Below are 19,741 nucleotides of genomic sequence, written 5' to 3' on the forward strand. Positions count from 1 at the left end.
TCCACATCAGTCCCGCGGGAATAACGCAGGTTTCACTCTTTGGGAAGAGAACTTTCAGATTTTTCAGACACAGGAGCAAAACTCTGCTCAAACATGAGGCATTTACAGTGAAGGACAGGGTGAATGTGTTGGTGATGAACACCATCTTATTCTGCAGTTATTCTGTATTACAGCATTCAGTTCAGTTCCACCGTTCAGTTCAGGTCTGTTTCCACTCACTCTGTGTAAATTCAGTCCAGTCCAGCTGTAATTTTAAGGTTGAAGTATATAACATAGTGTTCCTTTAGGTGCAGCTAATATCTAAAAGTCAGTGCATGTGTGAACATGCTCTTATCAGTACAGACACTTTTATTCATGAATAAATGAATAACTCAGGGAATAAAAAGAAAGCATCCACTAAAATGTTGTATTTAAAGTTGATGTAGGCTGCATTCATTCAATTTTGTAAACTTTCTCTGATGTATAGCTTTATTTGGTGAGTTCAGGAGTAATACGATGCACAGTGAGGTGTGCAACACCTCTGCAACATCTCACAGGCTATAAACAGGAGGGTATAAAGGCAGGAATCCTGTTCATTCATTCATTTATTCATCTTCTGAAGCCACTTCATCCTGATCAGGGTCACGGTGAGTCCAGAGCCTCTCCGGAATCACTTGGTGCCAGGCAGGAACACACTCCGGACAGAGCAGCAGTCCATCACTGAAGAGGAATTGTGTCTCTTGTGTAGTTCTAAAAACCTGAAACAGCACCCCCAGTGGAAATAGCCAGTTTGAGTTTAGAAGGAGAGTGTGAATATTAATGAGTCAGGTCTGTTATGACTCCGCCCTGAAGACACACCACACACCTTCAGATCCCTAAACCTCAGGAGTTTTTTTTTATCTAGATTTAAACAGACCCTGCGGACAGCAGTGGTGCTGTAACCCTCGCTCGGCTCTGACTGGTTTACACTCTTTCAGGCCTGACATTAAAGTGGCAATTCACACCTGAGAGTCGGCACCCAGGCACACTACAGGACTCTGAATCGCAAAAACTGAACACGTTCCCTATTCACGGTTCTCCATTAGAGCGCCAACTGCACTGGGGGAAGAGCGGAGGAGTAACGACTAGGTTATGGAATCCACGCACCACAGGGGTATCTGGGAAGATCATCATTTACATTTAACATAAAAGCAGCAAATCGGCCTCAAAACCAGCACCTTCATCCTGCAGTGTGGGCCAGACACCGGGAAACTAGGTTCTGGGAGTGGCACGGTTTAATGCGCTCTCTGCTGCTGATGTGGGTTAGTATTTTGAAGGAGGAGAAAATGGTTTTGGAGGTGGACAGTGGGTCAGTTCCATGTTGTTAACTCTTCTTATTCCACTGTGTTATGTACAGAACAGAATGAAGTTGTTTATTTGGGCTGCAGACGGTTTGAAAATATTATGTCGGTCACTGAAATGTGTTCTGCTCTGAGGTAAATCCCACGCTGTGTTTCTGTTTCTACAAAGTGTCCTTCTCTCCCCGAGGTCACTCTGAGTGTCTGGCTCTTTTCTGCTCTCCTTTCTCTGACCTCTTCTGTTACAGTCGGCTGGACATGTACAGAAAGAGCACAAAGTGTTTCTTAAACAGACTTTTATGAACAGAATAAACAAAATTTAATGTTTACACACACACACACACACACTAAGAGACTCCTGTCCTTTCTCTAAGCCTGGAGTTCCTCTCTGTTGGATTATAAACCTCGCTCTGCTTCGTGAATAAACTCATCTCTGAAGCTTTAAACCTCCTCAAGAAATTAATGCTTTTTTATTAGCACTTCACATGAAAGAGAAGATTGCATTTCTTTCCCTGTTCCATCCCTCTCTCCTCATTCTCTCTCTCTGCCTGTGAGAGCGAGGGAAGGCCATTCTCCTCTCCTTGGTGACCGGTTGCATGGTTACAGTACAGTGCGGTTTGCCTTGTGTTTGCCGGAGCTGGTTATTGTTGTAGACGGAGGTTGTTCTTTTTCTTCTCCGTCGGAAAACTCTGCTGCGCTCTGTTTCTATTGGATGAGTGAATATTCCTTGTGGAATTACATAATATTACAAGAAAATGGGAGCTGAAATACATGTGATTACACACACACACAAGACGTGAGTCCATTAAAGCAACACTGAGGATTGGTTCCTGAGCGTCTGGTCATCTCACAGTTGGAGAATTAAAGATTTTGGGTGGGAATTTCATTCCCTACGGATCACTCAGGATCCACTCTGATTTCAGAAAGTTAACTTGGCCCTGTGCGCTCTTTCTCTCTCTCTCTCTCTCTCTCTCTCTCTCTCTCTCTCTCTCTCTCTCTCTCTCTCTCTCTCTCTCTTTCTCTCTCCTGTGTCTTGCTGAGTGCAGGTAGCTTTGTGTGTGGTTGTGTGGTTACGGCTGAAACTGTGTCTCTTCTCCTAAGGTGTTTGACACTGAGAGCAGGATATATATGAGAGCAGAGCTGAACGTCACCATGGAAACGGATCTGTCTGAGATTAATCCAGCTTTTCCCGCTTCTTAGATGTCTGTGGTGATAATGGGAGTCTGATGTAAACGTGATTGTGAATACAGATGGCTCTTTCTCTCCAGTAAATATCCCACCAGTCTTATCCTCCATTATCCACTATGTGGTACATTCTCTACTCAGCTCTACTCGCTCGTTGCCTTGTTGGTTTTTTACCAACGATCCAAGGAGCATTTGAACCTCTTCAAAAGACCACAGCGTAATTTTACGAGCTGCCGTCGTGAGTCGGATAAAAACAAACAAACGTGATCTCTGCTGCAGCTGGAGATTTTACAGATGGAGAGTTGGTGCTGGACGTCTGCGTTGCGTGGCGTAGAGTGACGAATCTCTCTGGACAATCAGCGTTCTGCAAGGTTTACACACCACGGTTTAGTCCCTACTCGCCTTGCTCTGAACCACGAGAGAACAGCCACTAAACAAGAACCTGCTTTCCAGGAGTGGAAAAGACGAGTCGAGTCGAGTAGGAACCCTGCAGTGGAAAAGCTCTATTACTCCTCTATTTCCAGTGGATCTCAAAAAACCTCAGTGTACTCCCCATTCTAGGGATGGGAAGAGTGGCAGGTTTTGTAGCTAAAGTTGATTCATGTTTGGTTGCACATGGGGGACAACACCCCAAACTCAGAGAGAAACTCGAGGTGAGCCTTGAATGCACACCGCCCTTGGAAATTTGTTTCTGAAACCCAGGATTTGGGACAACCTGAAAATACAGATATTAAATGAGTTTAAAGCTGCATGACTGACTGTATTTCTCTTCTCTTCGTGGGATGCTGTAGAGCTCTCAAGTCTCTGACTGTGTCTGTGATGCAGACCTTCATTCAAATCAATTACACAGCGAGGCTAATGGCCCAGTCATTCAATCCAATCCATTACGCAGCACCGCTAATCTCTGTGTTTTACACCCATGGCCAGAGGAGGGCTTCAGGCATAAACAAGAGACAGAGGGGGAGAGAGAGAGATACAGAGCTGGAGAGACACAGAGTTATAGTGTTGATGCTTTATTTTACAGATCTCCCCGAATCTCCCTCCTGTGTGAATTTGTGTTATTCACAAACATTTAAAAACTCCACATCCTTTTCCTTCCGGCCGAGTGATTAATCAAATCCAGGTTCTGTCTATGTGAATAAGGCTGTCAGAGTGGGAATAAATCTGTGGATTTGTATGATTTCTTTTCACTGTGATTTCACAGTTTGTGGATTTCCTCTGATCTGTTCTTCACAGCACCTCAGAACCAGAACCTGCTGGTCCACTGGAGCTCAGCAGGACTGGGCCAGGACCAGGATGGGAGACCTCCTCCTGGGAAAACCTGGGTAGTGATGGAGGTGGTGTTGTTGGATCCAGCAGGGGGTACTGTCCCTGTGCTCTGTTTGGATCCTAATGCTTGGATGCAGTGAGGGGGACACTGTACTGAATAAACAACGCCGTCCTTCAGACGAGACGTAAAACCAAGATTCTGAGGATTCTGAGCTCCTGGAACAGGGTCCGGTTTGATGTGACACAGATGTCCTGAATCTGCTCCTGTGGTCCCTCTCTCTGTCCCCGTCTTCAGAAATGGGCTCTGTCCCTCCCTCTCGTCTCCTCTCTACCTAACAGGACCAGAGCTGATTAACTGCTGGAGCATCGTCGAGGTGGAGGCTGACCTTTGGAGGAATGTCCACGGCTTCAGGTGCCTCTGAAAGAGCTATAGAAGTTGATTTCAGAGTGGTGTCAGAACGCACAGCCTGTGCTCTGGTCACCACAGATGATCACAGTCTCTGTCTCCTGTGTGAAATTAGCCTCAGCATGCTGCACATTTTTGGACCTGGAGCATTCTCTCTTCACTGTGTCAGATATTCTGTAGCTTGATGTGGAAGCCTGGGCTGAGTGTAACATCCCTGGGATGCTGTGGTGATTTGAGATGTGGATTACACACACACTCAAGTCTACGTGTCTTCACAGCCACCTTTGGGAGATTGTGGAATGAAATATTAATAACAGCAGCGGGGTGTTTTTGGGGAACGAAGAGAGGGACGCTCCTTATTTCTATTTCTCTTTCTCGCTCTCTCTCTCTCTCTCTCTTTCTCTCTCTCTCGCTGGAGGACACGGAGTTACACGTTCTGAGAGTACAAACGTGGTAGGCAGATCGTATGCTGGAGGGAGTGGGAGGGAAGGATGTGGACAGGTGAATATACGGAGGAGACTGAGAAAAACATGGAATTCAAGAAATACTTTGTCCACCTTTATAACTTATACATCTTTTCCCTTACAGTGAAATGCAGCTGCAGAGACGCCAGAGTGCGTCTGAATTCATGAAAATGTCATAGAAATTGCAATAAGCTCCGCCTACTAACCCCACAGCTCCTCCCACTTACTGCTCACTCAGAGGGCGCCAGGTTTAAAAGTCACAGAGCCGTCAAAAACAGCCCTGTGATTCTACTGAGAAGAAAAATTGTACTCTTATCTTTTCACATATGTGGCGTAAGCAGCTTCATTCTAAAATATTCCTTCAGCTTGTGGCTCATGTCTCTGTCTGGCAAACACAGCCGATACCCTCAGGGTTCAGTGACATCACGTATTCACACACACACAAACTGCACACACCTAAACACAGCCTTCCTCCACCATCTCACACAGAAACACACACACGACTCCAGTGCAGCGCTCTCGGTGGCTCGAGTCCTCCAGGAGCACGACAGAACACGCTCATCACCGATGAGAAGCTCATCATCACAAACTCAGAAACACATCAGTCAAACAAGCTGGAGAGCGTCCTCCCACCCAGGGCTCTCCGAAAGAGGACTCATTCCATTAGCGCCGGCAGATGTTAGCTCTCCACATCACAGAGAAACAGCTGAACAGAACGAGACACGGTGGAGCAGCCACACCATGCCCAGCGTGAACTCACTGCCTTCACTGGGAGTTTACCCCTCTTTCCTGCAGCAACGCGGACCAAACCCATGAGGCTTCATTTCTCACCTGACACTAATGATGACTCTTTTATTATTAAAATTAAAATAAACCTGAATAACTTGGAGCAGCAGGTACTGTCTCAGGGACCTGGTTGTGGGTTCGAGTCCCGCTCCGTGTGACTGTCTGTGAGGAGTGTGGTGTGTTCTCCCTGTGTCTGCCTGGGTTTCCTCTGAGTGACTGTCTGTGAGGAGTTTGGTGTGTTCTCCCCATGTCTGCGTGGGTTTCCTCCGGGTGACTGTCTGTGAGGAGTGTGGTGTGTTCTCCCTGTGTCTGCGTGGGTTCCTCCAGGTGACTGTCTGTGAGGAGTGTGGTGTGTTCTCCCTGTGTCTGTGTGGGTGTCCTCTGGGTGACTGTCTGTGAGGAGTGTGGTGTGTTCTCCCTGTGTCTGCGTGGGTTTCCTCCGAGTGACTGTCTGTGAGAAGTGTGTTGTGTTCTCTCTGTGTCTGCGTGGGTTTCCTCCGGGTGACTGTCTGTGAGGAGTGTGGCGTGTTCTCCCTGTGTCCGCGTGGGTTTTCTCTGGGTGACTGTCTGTGAGGACTGTGGTGTGTTCTCCCTGTGTCTGCGTGGGTTTCCTCTGGGTGACTGTCTGTGAGGAGTGTGGTGTGTTCTCCCTGTGTCTGCGTGGGTTCCTCCGGTTGACTGTCTGTGAGGAGTGTGGTGTGTTCTCCCTGTGTCTGTGTGGGTTTCCTGGGGTTACTGTCTGTGAAGAGTGTGGTGTGTTCTCCTTGTGTCTGCGTGGGTTTCCTCCGGGTGACTGTCTGTGAGGAGTGTGGTGTGTTCTCCCTGTGTCTGCGTGGGTTTCCTCCGGTTGACTGTCTGTGAGGAGTGTGGTGTGTTCTCCTTGAGTCTGCGTGGGTTTCCTCTGGGTGCTCCGGTTTCCTCCCATGCTCCAAAAACACACGTTGGTGAGTGGATTGGAGACTCAAAAGTGTCTGTAGGTGTGAGTGTGTGTCGCCCTGTGAAGGACTGACCCTCCAGGGTGTTTTCCTGCTTTTTGCCCAGTGATTCCGGGTAAGCTCCGGACCCACCGCCGCACTGAACTGGATAATATTTTGGATTTATTAATAAAAGCAAATTGTGAAATGATTAAATGGTAATAACAGATTTCTGTATTTTCCAAAGTGTTATTTAATGTGTGCGTGGCAAAATGAGCTTTCTTTTCTCACTGATTCCTTCCTTTATTCGCCTTTAAACGCAGGGTTTGTGTTTCTGGCCAAACGCTTTGTTCTGTAGAAAACTTGCTTGAGGTGCGATTAAGCTGCAGAAAGAACTGTAAGAATGACACTGATTCCCACTGTGTGCTGGCACTGAGGTGTGTGTGTGTGAGTGAGAGAGAGAGAAACAATCCTGAGTCACTGGACCCTCCAACCTCTCTTTTGTTTACTGCTGAGCCCCGGGGTCTGTTTACTTCCTGCTGGATGAATGGGAGCACATGCAAACAAACCAGGTCAGAGAGAGAGGGAGAGGATAGAGGGAGAAGATAGAGAGAGGAGAGGAGAGAATAGAGAGAGTGGGGTGAGAGGGAGAGAAAAGAGAGAGAGAGAGAGAGAGAGTTTAGGAGAGAGAATTAAAAACTCAGTGCCTGTGTCCAGGGGGCGGGTTGTTCACAGAGGACAATGGGCAGAAAGAGAAGACAGTGCTTACAGACAGTGAATTAATTAAGTAATTTTTTTTTAATTTGCTCCAATTCAACAGCAAGATTTTTACATTTTAAATTTGAGAGAGAAGCTTCCTCAGGACATACTTTGCATGGTGTGCGATTTTGTGTGTGTGTGTGTGTGTGTGTGACAGAGAGAGAGACGGAGAGAGCGAGAGCTAGAAGCTAGATCAATATGTGAGGGATTGAAAGTGACAAGTTCCTTTTCACCTTTCTCTTCTAATCAACTCTTCACTCATCCGTACTCCACTTCTGCCATCAATTCAGAGCTCAGTTTCTCCCCTTTCCTCTTCACCTCACTTCTCCTCAATTCTCACTTCAGCTCACATCTCTCTTCACTTCTCTTTTCTCCTCACCTCTCACTCCACAGATCTGATCACATCATTCTTCACTTCTCTCCTCACTTCTCAGCACTGGAGTATTCAAGAGAGAGTTCGCTTCCTCTCCCTCTAACACACAAACACACACAGACACAGACACACTTTATGATTGGTGTAGACTCAGCTCCTGAGTGGACACAGTCTCTCCACACTGGCTGGATGGCCCTCCCTCTTCCCTGTTGCCTCTTTTTAATGTCAGTTTACCTAACAGAGTTGTGTAGTTAGTGTTCTCCTCCAAGTGTTGAGCTTCAGTGTGGTTGTGTCAGAAGTGGCTAGAAAATGTGTCTGTGATTCAGTGAGGAAGTTTACAATGAGCACTTTATTCTCATCGTGGAATGTATAACCATTGATTAACCCATCAATTGCAGTGAACACACACTCACACACATACACTAGGGCAATTAAGGTTAGGTGCACAACAGCTGTGGATGTTGTCCCTTCAATCCCCACATTCAGCAGGAAAGCTGGGGGCAGGGGGTTGAAGGGACAACTAACCCACAACCTTCTGGACCCAAGCCCACTTCTCTAAACCCTGCACTTTTACTCATTCTGACGCACTAAATCTTAACAAAACTCACCTCACAGCACAATAACATGCTTCTGCTTTCACCAACCATCTATATTTAATATTAAAGTGAGGAACATCTATTATCAAACCCCTGGGGTTACTTCCAGCATTCTGACCTCTCTATAACCTCAGATCACATCACTGCTCCTCTGTTCTTTTGTTTGACTCTGAATGATGTAAAGCAGGTGCAAACTCTTGGAGTGAGAATGCTTTGTTAATGATTTTGCATCTGGGAAAGTGGTCTGGATCTTAGGGTGCATTCACATTACAAGCTTCATTCATATATCCCGATTGGTTTTGCTGTGAATAGATTTGGCGGATCTTGACGTTTTCATTTTATAAATGTAATTAATCTGTATCTGTCTTTAATGTGAACACATCTGAAAGTTTTATGCTCATTGTCTCCATCACCAACAATAAAACTTCGTATTTAGGAGACGACTCATTGTATTAAAACTGGAAAAACAGATGTGATGTATCTGATGTGTATGCTGTGCATTGCATTTAGCTCAAGAGGGTGGCAAACAGCTCGTCGATTGGATGTGAGGGTTATAAATCGCAGATGGCTTTTACTACTGCACCCAGAAATAGGCTTATTCTCAAATGTCTCCCTACTACACCCTACATTGTGCACAGTGTAGGTCATAAAATAATGTTTCTGCACTCACATATTGTGCTGTACGTTGAATTATAAAACTGTGTACTATATAACCTGTAAAAGGAACTATATAGGGAGCATGGCTAAATTTGGAATACAGCTTGGGCGTCTCCTCTGTTGTAGGCGCACGAAATCCGATCTGACAGTTCACATTCATGTCGCATGCCTAAGAATCTGATTATTATGGATCTAGGAGCACATATAAATGTGACTTGACAAAATCAGATTTGGCATGTTCACACAGTCCTGAAAAAAATCAGATTTGAGTTACTTCAGTTTGGTAATGTGAACGTAGGCAGTGGTTTGGTTGTTATCAGTGAGGATTTCTCTCTAAGAACAAAAACAGCAGAGGATTCCTCAGAGGAGGGGAAAGTGGGAGACCACCCCAGCGTCTTTTGGAACCCATCCCCATCAGAATAAAGACACTTCCCTCAGCGGTGTGTAGACACGATGAAGAGAGACGTCTAATTGGTTGAAAGCTGATTCGGGACTGAGCTCTTTCTCAGACAACAGTGTGGCCGCAGTTCAATAATAAATCACACAACTCTGAAAGAAGATAAAAGAGGGAGAAAAAAGAACATGTGCCAGTCAGAAATGCACTTGTTAGCAGTGATGTGATTAGCATTTCTTTCTCCCGCAGCGCCGCTCCTTTTGGACTCCAAAGCCCTGCATTGCACCAAGTGAAGAAGAACCTCCTGCTGTGTTCCGTCCTCTGTGACTTTCTTCCTCTCTTCTCATCTTCTCGATCTTTTTCTCTCTCGTTCCCTCATTCCAACATCTGTCCACGCGTCTCCCAAACTCTGGTCTGGATTTGTAGGTCACTAAACATGAAGGTTTTTGAAAATATTTTTTAAAACAATCAGAGCTTTTTGAAAGTGCTGACGTCACACTGTGAGCAGCACAGGATTGTTTCAGTACATTATCAGAGCATTTTCACAAACTGTTATTCTGTTCAGCTCAGGACCATGGATGTGTGTGTGTGTGTCAGAGAGAGAGACAGAAGAAAGTAGAAGCGACAGAATATAAAGTAGAAAAAAAAAGCTTTTTTGAATAGTGCGTTCTTGTGCGGACATGAACATTTTCAAAAAATGCTGTTTGTGTGGATGAAGATTTATTTGAAAACACAAACAGAGACATCAATTTTTTGAAAAATATTCAGATTTAAAAAATGTGGATGAGAGCTAAAAGATTCCTTTTATTCAGTAGTGAGAATCACTTTTCCACCCTGGACATTAGAGGTTTTTTCTCTGTTAAAGGTATTTTAATAAAAATATACTTTTCTGTAAAACTCTGAGTGTGTTTCCTCTCCATGTGCTTCTCTGCAGTCGGTTTGCTCTGGAAACCGCTCTAATGTGTTTACGAAGCCCCAGCGTCTGTAAATGGGTAAACAAACAAAGTGTCTGGGTCCGGTATGCTAGGCTTTCTCTCTCTCTGCTCATGGCAGAGAAACGCCATCTGGAGGTTTTTAGACAACAGAGAGACTCCAAACGCTGAAAAGCACCAACTGAGATGAGGATGTTGCTCTATTCCTGCTCCATAGGGGGGTAACACTGACTTATTTTTGCTGTTACAGTTACATTACTTAAGGTGGAACTTACTCTAAATTCAGGAGAGCACTAACTGCATGAAAGTAAACACAGAGTGAAAGTGCTACAAAACTAAACAGACCGAGTTACACATGAGTATCTGTGGGAATTCAAACAGTGAATAAACACTTACAGACAATTTGCACTTCAGCCGCTTACAATCAGAAGTTGTTTTTCTCCCTCAAACACAGCGTTCCACCTTAAAAAATGCAGATGTTAGAACAGTGTTTCCCCTCAGTTGTAGGCACTCTCTTTAAAGGGTGGAAAAGTGCCTTGAAGCTGCCCCTACACTGAAGTTCTCACGGACTACTAACTATTATTACCAGTAGATTGACCAGAGGAGGATAGGTCACCCCTTGTGAGCCTTGGTTCCTCCCAAGGTTTCTTCCTCAGCTGAGGGAGTTTTTCCTTGCCACTGTCACCACTGGCTTGCTCACTTGGGGGTTTTTACATTTTTTTACATTTCATGTCAAATGTTTGTCTTACTGGAATTCTGTGAAGCTGCTTTGTGACAACATCAGTTGTAAAAAGCGCTATACAAATAAATTTGATTTGATTTGTTTGATAAAGAAGGACTCTAAAGGAAGCTTTAGTCTGAGTTTGTTCTGCTTGTGTTTATTAGTTTATCACAGTCACAAGCCCTCCTCATTTCTCGTGTTTTTTCTGCTTCTCCGTGCCTTGTGCCTCTGTTTATGATCCTTCAATTCCGCCCTTCAGCCACAGCAGCGCTGGAACCAAGCAACTGACCCCGTTCTCATCAAAACTGGTGGAGATCTATTGATGGACACACAAACAAACGTTTTAAGGAAGTTTGAGTGTGGCATCAGTATAGTGTTATTTCCTAGAAAATTAAAGTGAGGGACACAGGGCCCAGGGTCACAGGTCAGTTTCCAAGTGTACACAAAGGAACCGCAGGCTCTGGAAACATAAGCATGGTTTTCTAGATGTTTCAGGGAGCTAATAAAGTGCCCTGGGAACCGAGGGCCAGGGGATGACCCCGAAGTGAGGAAGTGTGTAAGCACTGTGTTTAGTGAAGGGCACGGAATTCTTTCACTGTTTGTTCCTCACGCTGTTAGCCTTTGTTTCTTGAGGCTGGATGTTCTTTCTGTCTCCATCTGGCAGATGAGTTTAATAATGAGATGATTTCAGTCACTCGCTGTGAACAAACATGGCTCTGGCAGGAGAGAAAGAGAGAGAGAGAGAATTGTGATAAAGACAGTGGACTGGCCCAGATGTGCATATGATCTCAGAGCAAGGAGGATGAAGTGTACTGTAACAGTAAAGTGTGGAAGTAACCAGTGAGCCGTGGCTCTGAAGATGAACTTACACTTCAGTAATCAGCTGAAACAGCGACTCTGAAATGAACTGGGGTCTGAGGGATGTCCTGGATGCTGTGTCTCTTCTTAAACTCTCCTGTTTCTCCATCTGATTCTCTCCCACTGCTCAGAACAGTCTCAGCCCACTCTGGAACAAGCCCTGATTGACCCAGAGCTGTGGGCAGAGATCATTCACCCTGAAGCTGAGAAGATAAAGTCCACAAAGCCTTCTTCATCTCTCTATGAAATACACGGTTGCTCCTGAGTGACCATGGCTCAGTTCCACACAGAACGGAGATGGACACACCATTCCACTGGTCTCACGTCGTGAGAGACAGATCTCAGACATGTGTCTCAGCCCTTTTTCACAGCCTCGTAACTTCGGATAAAAGGGGTGTGGATGGAGGTGGGGATGAGACAGAGTGGACAGGGCAAACTACAGATTCAGGGTTAGGGTTGGACCTGTGTTCTCATCAAATGCAGACAACCAGACGTTTCTTAAAATCTGCCTACACCGTTAGTTTAAGTTGATCATACTCTGTCAGAAAAATGTGTACCGTTCGGGAACATTATTGTTTACTAAATCTACAAACAGTGTAGTGTATCTTTAAAGGTACAGCAGTGGTGTTAGAGTCCAGTTGTGTTCCCTCAAGGTTGATTACATTCTCTTCTCCAGAAGGAGAGGGGAGTGTGTTTAACTATCCATAAGAATCAACAGAAAAACAAAATGAATAGAAATAGAAATCTACAGTTTATACACAATATGGTACATTTATGTTCCCTAAAAGTACTGAAGAATGATATGATTGTCGTACAGTTGTAGAGGGTCTGTCCCAAAACCTAGTGAGCTGTCTACGTAGAGAGCATTTCACTTCTTAGTGCGCACGCTCCCAACACGTGAGCTGTCCCAGTTCTTGGACATCTTAAATACACTGCCTACTGAGATACCTTAATCTTAATGCGGCATCGAACCATTTCTCAGCTGTCTATTTCACTTTTGTCCCAGAAAAAAATGATTAAAACTGCGGTACAAATGTGAAGACTAAACATCCACGGCGCTGAAACACTGAGGCGACACTAGCTGCTGAGGATAGGAAACACCAGTAGCGTGCAGTGGGCGGTAACAATCGCTCTTTAAAAACAGCGTCTCAGTAACCCGCCTCATGAGGACAGATGACCGTCAGAACTCTGCCGACTTAAACAGCTGCCTAAGGAGTCAGTGCCTAGTTAGGGAGTTCAGTAGGGTTTGGGACAGACCTAGAGTCATGGATGGTCTATGGTGCCCTGTGTTGCATGTTAAAGAATGTGGCTGCTGTTCTCTATAGTCCTCCTGTTATCTCAAACACAGCAGAGCCCTCAGTCAAAGCTAACAATCACAAAGCCTCTGTACTGGACTCTGCAGAATCTTACTGTATATAAGCACAAATCTGTGTGATGCTGGGTCATTTACGGCTGCTGCTGGACTCTCAGTGAACGAGCCAGTCAGGCCACAGTGGCTGCATTGTTACTGTTCTCAAGCTCGCAGATGAATGTTGTTATGTAACATCCCACAACCTGCTCACACTGGCTCTGTTTTCCCTGTCGTTGCAGATCTGGTCGTGCGCGTGGCCAAGGATAAATTCGGAGCCATCAAGTCGGAGTACCAGAAGGTAAGAGGGTGTAGAGCTTCTGACCGAACAGGTGTCTCCTGCTGCTGCCCCAGCTCGGTTAATCTGAGGGGACGTTGTCTCGCTATATCTCCTCTCCCACTGGCCAGTAATTAGTTGTGAAAAGGGAGGAGAGCTCTTCTCCCACCCTCTGCCCCCGTTATACCACTGCAGAGGGAGAGCTGCTAATTGCTTTTGGCATCAGCTCCCGTTTCGAGCCGTGGACAAAGTGTTGGGTTTTTGTAATGGCCCTTAATTATACCTCATCTGTCCTTTTGAAGTCACTGTGTGTTTTTACGGAGCAGAGGAGAGATGTTGAAGACAAGCCACTCAATAATGAACTGACCATGTCTCATCAGTCTCCCAAGAGCTCACAGTGCAGCACATGCTGAACATTGCATCAGAGATGGAGGAGCTCGTCTGTACCTCTCCCTCGTCTCTCAGCATAGTGCTCGCCAAAGCAGTCATCTCTCAGATTAAATAACACAACTGTGTAATTGGTGTTCTCCTCAGAGCACACATTTCAGTACAGTACTTTAAGAATGAATTACACTCGGTGGAGCCCAGGAGTAAAAACCCAAATCTTACCTAGTGTTCCTTTAAGGCAATATTATGTAACAAGACAGTAATAATTCTTATTAAATGATAAAGTACACTCCCAATTAACCATTAATTAATGATAGAAATAAGAATTAGCAGAATTTTAGGATTTTATGTTATTTACTGTTAGTTCTTGTCATTATTTAATCTTTAATTGTGACCTCATTAAACCTTTTATTTATGTTTATGACTGTCTTAAGTATCCTGAATTAATGTAGCCTTATTGTAAAAGAGTGATAACCTTGTGCTGTGTACACTGCCACAGTCACAACCAAAAAAGGATTATAGCACCTCTACACTATTATATTATTATAGCACATCTACATTCTGCATGAGTTAATTCACTTTCATAAACTAAAGCTCATTTAATTCAAAATTAAAGCCAGGTCTGGGTTTAAAAACAGACTCAGAGCTTAATTAATAGAACATAAATTATAAAGCAATTTATGTCACAGTTTGATCTGAAATACCACCGTTGGATGTGTTGTTAGAGTCATTTTGGTCCTGGAAAATGAGACGGCGCTCCTCTGTGTGAGCTCATAAAGAGCCGTGAGAAATGCTGAGACTCTGTAAGCATTCGCTCATTCCCTTTGATTCAGCTTGCGTCGCCTGGGTGCGCTTAAGAATGAGGAGCGCTGGACACTGCGGTCAGATCTCATCAGATCCCAGCAGGGCGTTGGATCGGAGCCCGGAGGAGGAGCGGGGAGCAGTGTCTCGCTCCTGGTTCTTAAGTGCGGCTTTGATTTGGCTGTTGCTTTTTTCTGATCATCTGTTTTGCTCCTGTGATTTTTGTTTTTCCTTTTTTTTTCTGCATGCCTCTCATCATCTGGCTCTTCCCAGCCAGAGAACATTGTTCTGACACTGCAGGTAAAGTGTGCACAGAGCTGACCCCTCTATAACCCCACCCCAAGATCACCCCTAACTTTATAACCTCCCTCCTCGTCCTAGTCCCTCCACCTCACTCCACACACTGTAGCACCTCCTCATGCACTTCCTCCACAGCAGCATCCATCATAACTGTGCTTTGAGTCAGGGGCTGTTCTGTTCCTTTATTCTCTATTTGACCAAACGTATGTGGACACCAGTTTGTCCTTCACCTTTTATTGGAGCTGAAGGTAAGAAGCTGATGATGGATTATTAGCTCTAGCTCACACAAACCACTTCAGCTCATCACTGAAGCCGAGCTCAAAGCCTGGGGATATTACACCCTTCTGACCGACTAATGGCATCAAACACAGTGGCTCATATGGTCTCTGTCCAAAGCATAACATGTATCTCCAAAATAGCAGCATTAGAGGAGGAGGAAATCCTTCTTAACTTTCACTGGAAGTCAGTGCAAAAGGATTTAATTAAAGATTAATTTTGGAGTGTTTCTTTTGGTCATTTGTCATGAAATTTACACACAGTGTGGAGGACAGTAACTAACCATCCACACACACAGAGATACAAGGTTTTTCTCTGGAGAGAGACAATATGCAGCTCAAACATCGAACACGAACACGTTGCAGAGTTCAGTTGTGATAAGCAGTGTCCACAGATCTTTAAACATAGTGTTCAAAGACAGATCAATTGGTGTCTGTCGTAATGCAGACACTGACATGGTGGTGGTGTGTTAGTGTGTGTTGTGTTGGTACGAGTGGATGTTTGATCAGCAGTGCTTGCTAGAGTTTTTAAGCTCAACAGGAGGGAGGAGTGTCTCACAGAGTGGACAGTGAGTGGACACAGGGTTTAAAAACTCCAGCAGCACTGCTGTGTCTGATCCACTCGCACCAGCACAACACACACTAAAACACCACCACGTCAGTGTCACTGCAGTGCTGAGAATGATCCACCACCACATCACACCTGCTCTGTGGGGGTCCTGAGAGGGTGGACAGTGACTGGAGAATATTAGAGTGGTACAATGAGTCTGAGGTTAATCTTTCTTTGGGAGGTTGGTGTTTTCAGATCAGCTCCAACACCCCTTAAAAAGACCCCCACAGCTGCTGAGTTTGAGGGGACTCAAACGCTCCTCAGCGCTCCTGAGTGTAATCCGCAGCTCAGTTTAAAGCCTGTCTGTGCTGATGAAAGCTGAAAGACTCAGGTAATACCCTCAGCCCGGAGTCTGGATGCTGCGATGTGTGTGAGCTGCTACAGATTAAGTTTATAATTTGGAGATGTCAGAGTTTAAGAGCTATAAAGTGTCCTGCAGGCAATTCCGTAGTTCTGAATACTGGATACTCCTTTCACATCCTCATCAGCATCAGTCAGGAATATTTCTCTGAGCTGATGGACATTATATTCCTCGGCTCTCTTTCGAAGTCATCACAAATTACAACAGACCAAGTCTTTTTCCATTGTGTTAACATTGAACCCCTAGTGTTTGAACCTCTTCAAACACTCTTGGTGCTGGACGTCTGCATTGTGTGGCGTAGAGTGACGACTCTCTCCGAACAATCTGCGCTCTGCAAGGTTTACACGCCACGCTTTAGTCCCTACTCGGCCCGCTCTGAACCACGAGAGAACAGCCACTAAACAAGAACCCACTTCCAGAACCAGGACCTGATTTACCTGGTGGAGGAGTGGGAAAAAAGAGTTGAGGAGAGTAGAGCAGGGTAGAGTAGGGACCCTGCAGTGGAAAAGCACCTTAAGAGAAAGCAGAAAATGCGAATGCTCTGACTTTAGAGGGTGCTGCTGAGTAATGTTTGTTTATTTGAGCTTGAGCTATGTCTGTGGTTGTTTGGGAAATAAACTGTAAGGAAAAAGCTAGTCAGTTAATCATCAGCTTTAAAATACATATTTCTGTACGTGGTTTGATATTATGTTGATAAAATAGAGATGGCTTAAAAACACTTCCAGCTTCCAGATGCCTTCCGGTGGTGTTTTATGAGAATGTGAAATGTACAGATCAGGTTCCAGGGCAGAAGCAGGGCGTGGAATTGTCCGAAAGCTGGCTTTTATTCTTTCTTCTTAGCGCCGAGAGAGCTACAGCAGATTACAGCACAGCACGGCGAAACCATTTAACAACTCCATTAATTATTTATTAATGTATATAACACGTGATCCATACAGATTCCATGTCACTACTCAGACCAGGTTAAAATATCTTGAACAGCCCCTTTGCTGCCTCTCATGTTTATTATTTGTCTGACCCCTAAAACTCCCCCTCGTAGAACTCAATATTATAATAATGCTTTTGTCTTACAGTAGTTTTGCACTTACTCTGCTCAAAACTGTGGAACACCAAGTCATTTAATAACATTACAGTGTATCTGAACTATAACATAGCATTATACTGATAATGTAATATATAATATAATTGTACATTACTGGAAGCTTATTGACTTTTGATTATTGTTAATTATTACTTTATTTTTGGGGATTTATTACAGTATTGGGTTCTAGACTCCCTGTCATTAGTTCTGTCAGTACTAGGTCTAACCTTATCTCCAGTGGGTCATCATCCTTCCCTGGACATAGGCTGGACCTCAGATTGCCCCCTACTCCCTGTGTAGTGCACTTACCTATGTGCTTTCCATCCCAGTAGTGCACTGCATGTCACAGAGGTGTGTTTGGGATCCGGTTGTGGGACACACACTGGATATATTCTGCTCAGTTTAATAGTAGAAGCCACATTTAGTGGCCCATGTGTGTAATACGCAGTGTGTAGGGAGTAGAGAGCCATTAGAGATTTCGAGAAGAGAAGTCGAAACCCACTGCAAAAATAATGTCTCAGCAAGTGAAATCATCTTAAATCTAGTCTAATATCTGTGGTTATGAGACTGCTCTGGACCCACCGCGACCCTGAATTAGATAAGCGGTTACAGATAATGAATGAATGAATGAATGAATGAATGAATGAATGAATAAAGTATTTTGCTTGCTTTAATTGTATTCCATTGGCTGTAAATTTTGCATTTAATAATTTCATCAGCCAAAGGGTTAAGACACTTTTCTCTCGATACATTCAAAAGTGACAGAAATTTCACGTCAAAGTGTTTCATTAAATCCTCTACATCCAGAGATTTCCAGAGTAGCGTGCACTCATTCTCAGATCATATCTCTGAATACAGAGGATTGACTTTCACTTTGACGTAAAAACTCAAAGTGTCTTATTTTTTGGAGTGTACCCTCCTTCAGAGCAAGAACAGCAGCCTAGAGACAGGTGAATAATCTCATTCTGTTCGTGCTCATGACCTCACATTGAGACATGTCACATCTACGGTCTAGATTTAACGTGTTTAGACTCTGTGTGTTTGATGTGTGTGTGTGTGTGTGTGTAGGTGATCTACTACGAGATGGGCTTCGTGGTGTGTGCGGCTGTGGGGCTGCTCTTCGTGGTCCTGCTGCCGTTAGTGGGGCTGCTCTTCTGCATGTGCCGCTGCTGTGATAACTGCGGCGGAGAAATGCACCAGAGACAGAGGAAGAACGCAGACTGTCAGAGAGGACTCCTCACCACGCTCCTCCTCACCACCACCTTCATCATCACGTAAGTGGGTGTGTGTGTGTGTGTGTGTGTGTGTGTACCAGATAATATAACATATATAATATCTGTTTGCACACTCACATTGTGGGGACGTGTCTTCTTTGTGGGGACCCCCAGTTGGTTCCCACAATGTAACTTGTTATATTTTAATATGAATATGTGTTGTAAGATTAGGGTTAGAGTTAGGAGTTGAGGTGAAGGTCAGGGTTAAGCTGGTAGTAAGGATGGAAAAGTTAATGGTAAGTCTCCACAAAATGAATGGAATTCTATGTAATGTTCCCATAATTCACAGACACCTGACTAGGATAAAGGGGAATTCCACTCTGTAAATGACCCATCCAGCTCCACTGCGCCATAACGCTTTATATCAGCCATTGAGCTCTTTCTGGAGCGTCTTTATCTCTCCACTCGCCCACATATGCCCTCACACTTCCGGCCGAAGGACCCACATTTCTTTGGTTCAGGGACCAATATATTTAGGTAGAAACACACCGAACGGTTCCAAATTAGATTCAGGTTCTTCATTGATGGAAAAGCGCACAATGTGTGTGTGTGTGTGGTTGTTCACAGCCACTGATGGGTAAAATCTAGAGTCTCTGTCTCCCTAAGGATGAGTTTAATAAAGTATCTTCTTATTTCTTCTTCTAATGTGGTCCCGCTCAGCAGCACCACAGGGTGTAACATCCCGGTCTAGTGAAGACCCCCACATCCTGGGGCTACACATACGGAGGGAAACAGAGCGGTGTGTGTTTGATGTTCTTTTGCTTTATGGCTGGACCTGGCTGTGTCTTTATTAGAGATTCCACAGCGCTGATCCCGCTGCCTGGAGATGAGGCGCTCCACCGTCTCAGATTCAGTCTCAGGAGCCAGGGGCAGCTCTGAGGCTCTAATGAAGCTATCACAGCCTAAGGGACAGAGTGGCTGACCACTGTGCTTCCTCATCAGTGCTACATTACACACAGAGTGGCAGAACAACACTCTGCGGTGGTTAGGGAATGTCAAGCACCTGCGAGGGCTCAGCAGTGGGGAGAGAAAATGGCTCAGCAGCACCTCATTGGAGCTCAGAAGGCCATTGTGGAAGGTGGTGACCGTTTGGACACTGGCGGGTGAGCTCTCGGCTTCAAGCAGCTCCAGGTTTGAGCACACGAGCGCTTCATATAAAGGATTTCTATCGTGCTTTGATCTTGTCTTGCCTAACATTTCTTCAGCAACACCTACCCCGGACGATCAGTCGACCGCTAAATGTCCTGCGTCGAGGTTCTGGGCTGGAGCCCCAGGACTGTTTCTAATAAACACTATTTATTATTATTACTATATATTCACAGAAATGTTTCTTTAAATACATCTGAAATATTCGTCCCACACTCAGTCACACTGACTGGCCGTACATGCACATAATG

The 19,741-nt window shown here is 44.9% G+C and overlaps 1 protein-coding gene across 9 annotated transcripts in view; it reads left to right on the forward strand.

The window, feature by feature from the left end:
• The window catches only part of prom1a (prominin 1a), an 81,495-nt gene that overhangs the window by 25,709 nt on the left and 36,045 nt on the right, over positions 1-19,741 (forward strand). For 7 of the 9 annotated variants that reach the window (XM_066648956.1, XM_066648958.1, XM_066648957.1 and 4 more), the window contains exons 2-4: positions 13,221-13,279; positions 14,717-14,743; positions 18,139-18,344. In XM_066648956.1, the coding sequence (XP_066505053.1) occupies positions 13,221-13,279; positions 14,717-14,743; positions 18,139-18,344 (292 nt within the window). The remainder of the gene's footprint in view (positions 1-13,220; positions 13,280-14,716; positions 14,744-18,138; positions 18,345-19,741) is intronic. The other 2 variants (XM_066648960.1, XM_066648961.1) reach the window with 1 other exon arrangement.

Source organism: Hoplias malabaricus, chromosome 17 (genome assembly GCF_029633855.1).
Source record: "Hoplias malabaricus isolate fHopMal1 chromosome 17, fHopMal1.hap1, whole genome shotgun sequence".
Classification (NCBI taxonomy): Eukaryota; Metazoa; Chordata; class Actinopteri; order Characiformes; family Erythrinidae; genus Hoplias; species Hoplias malabaricus.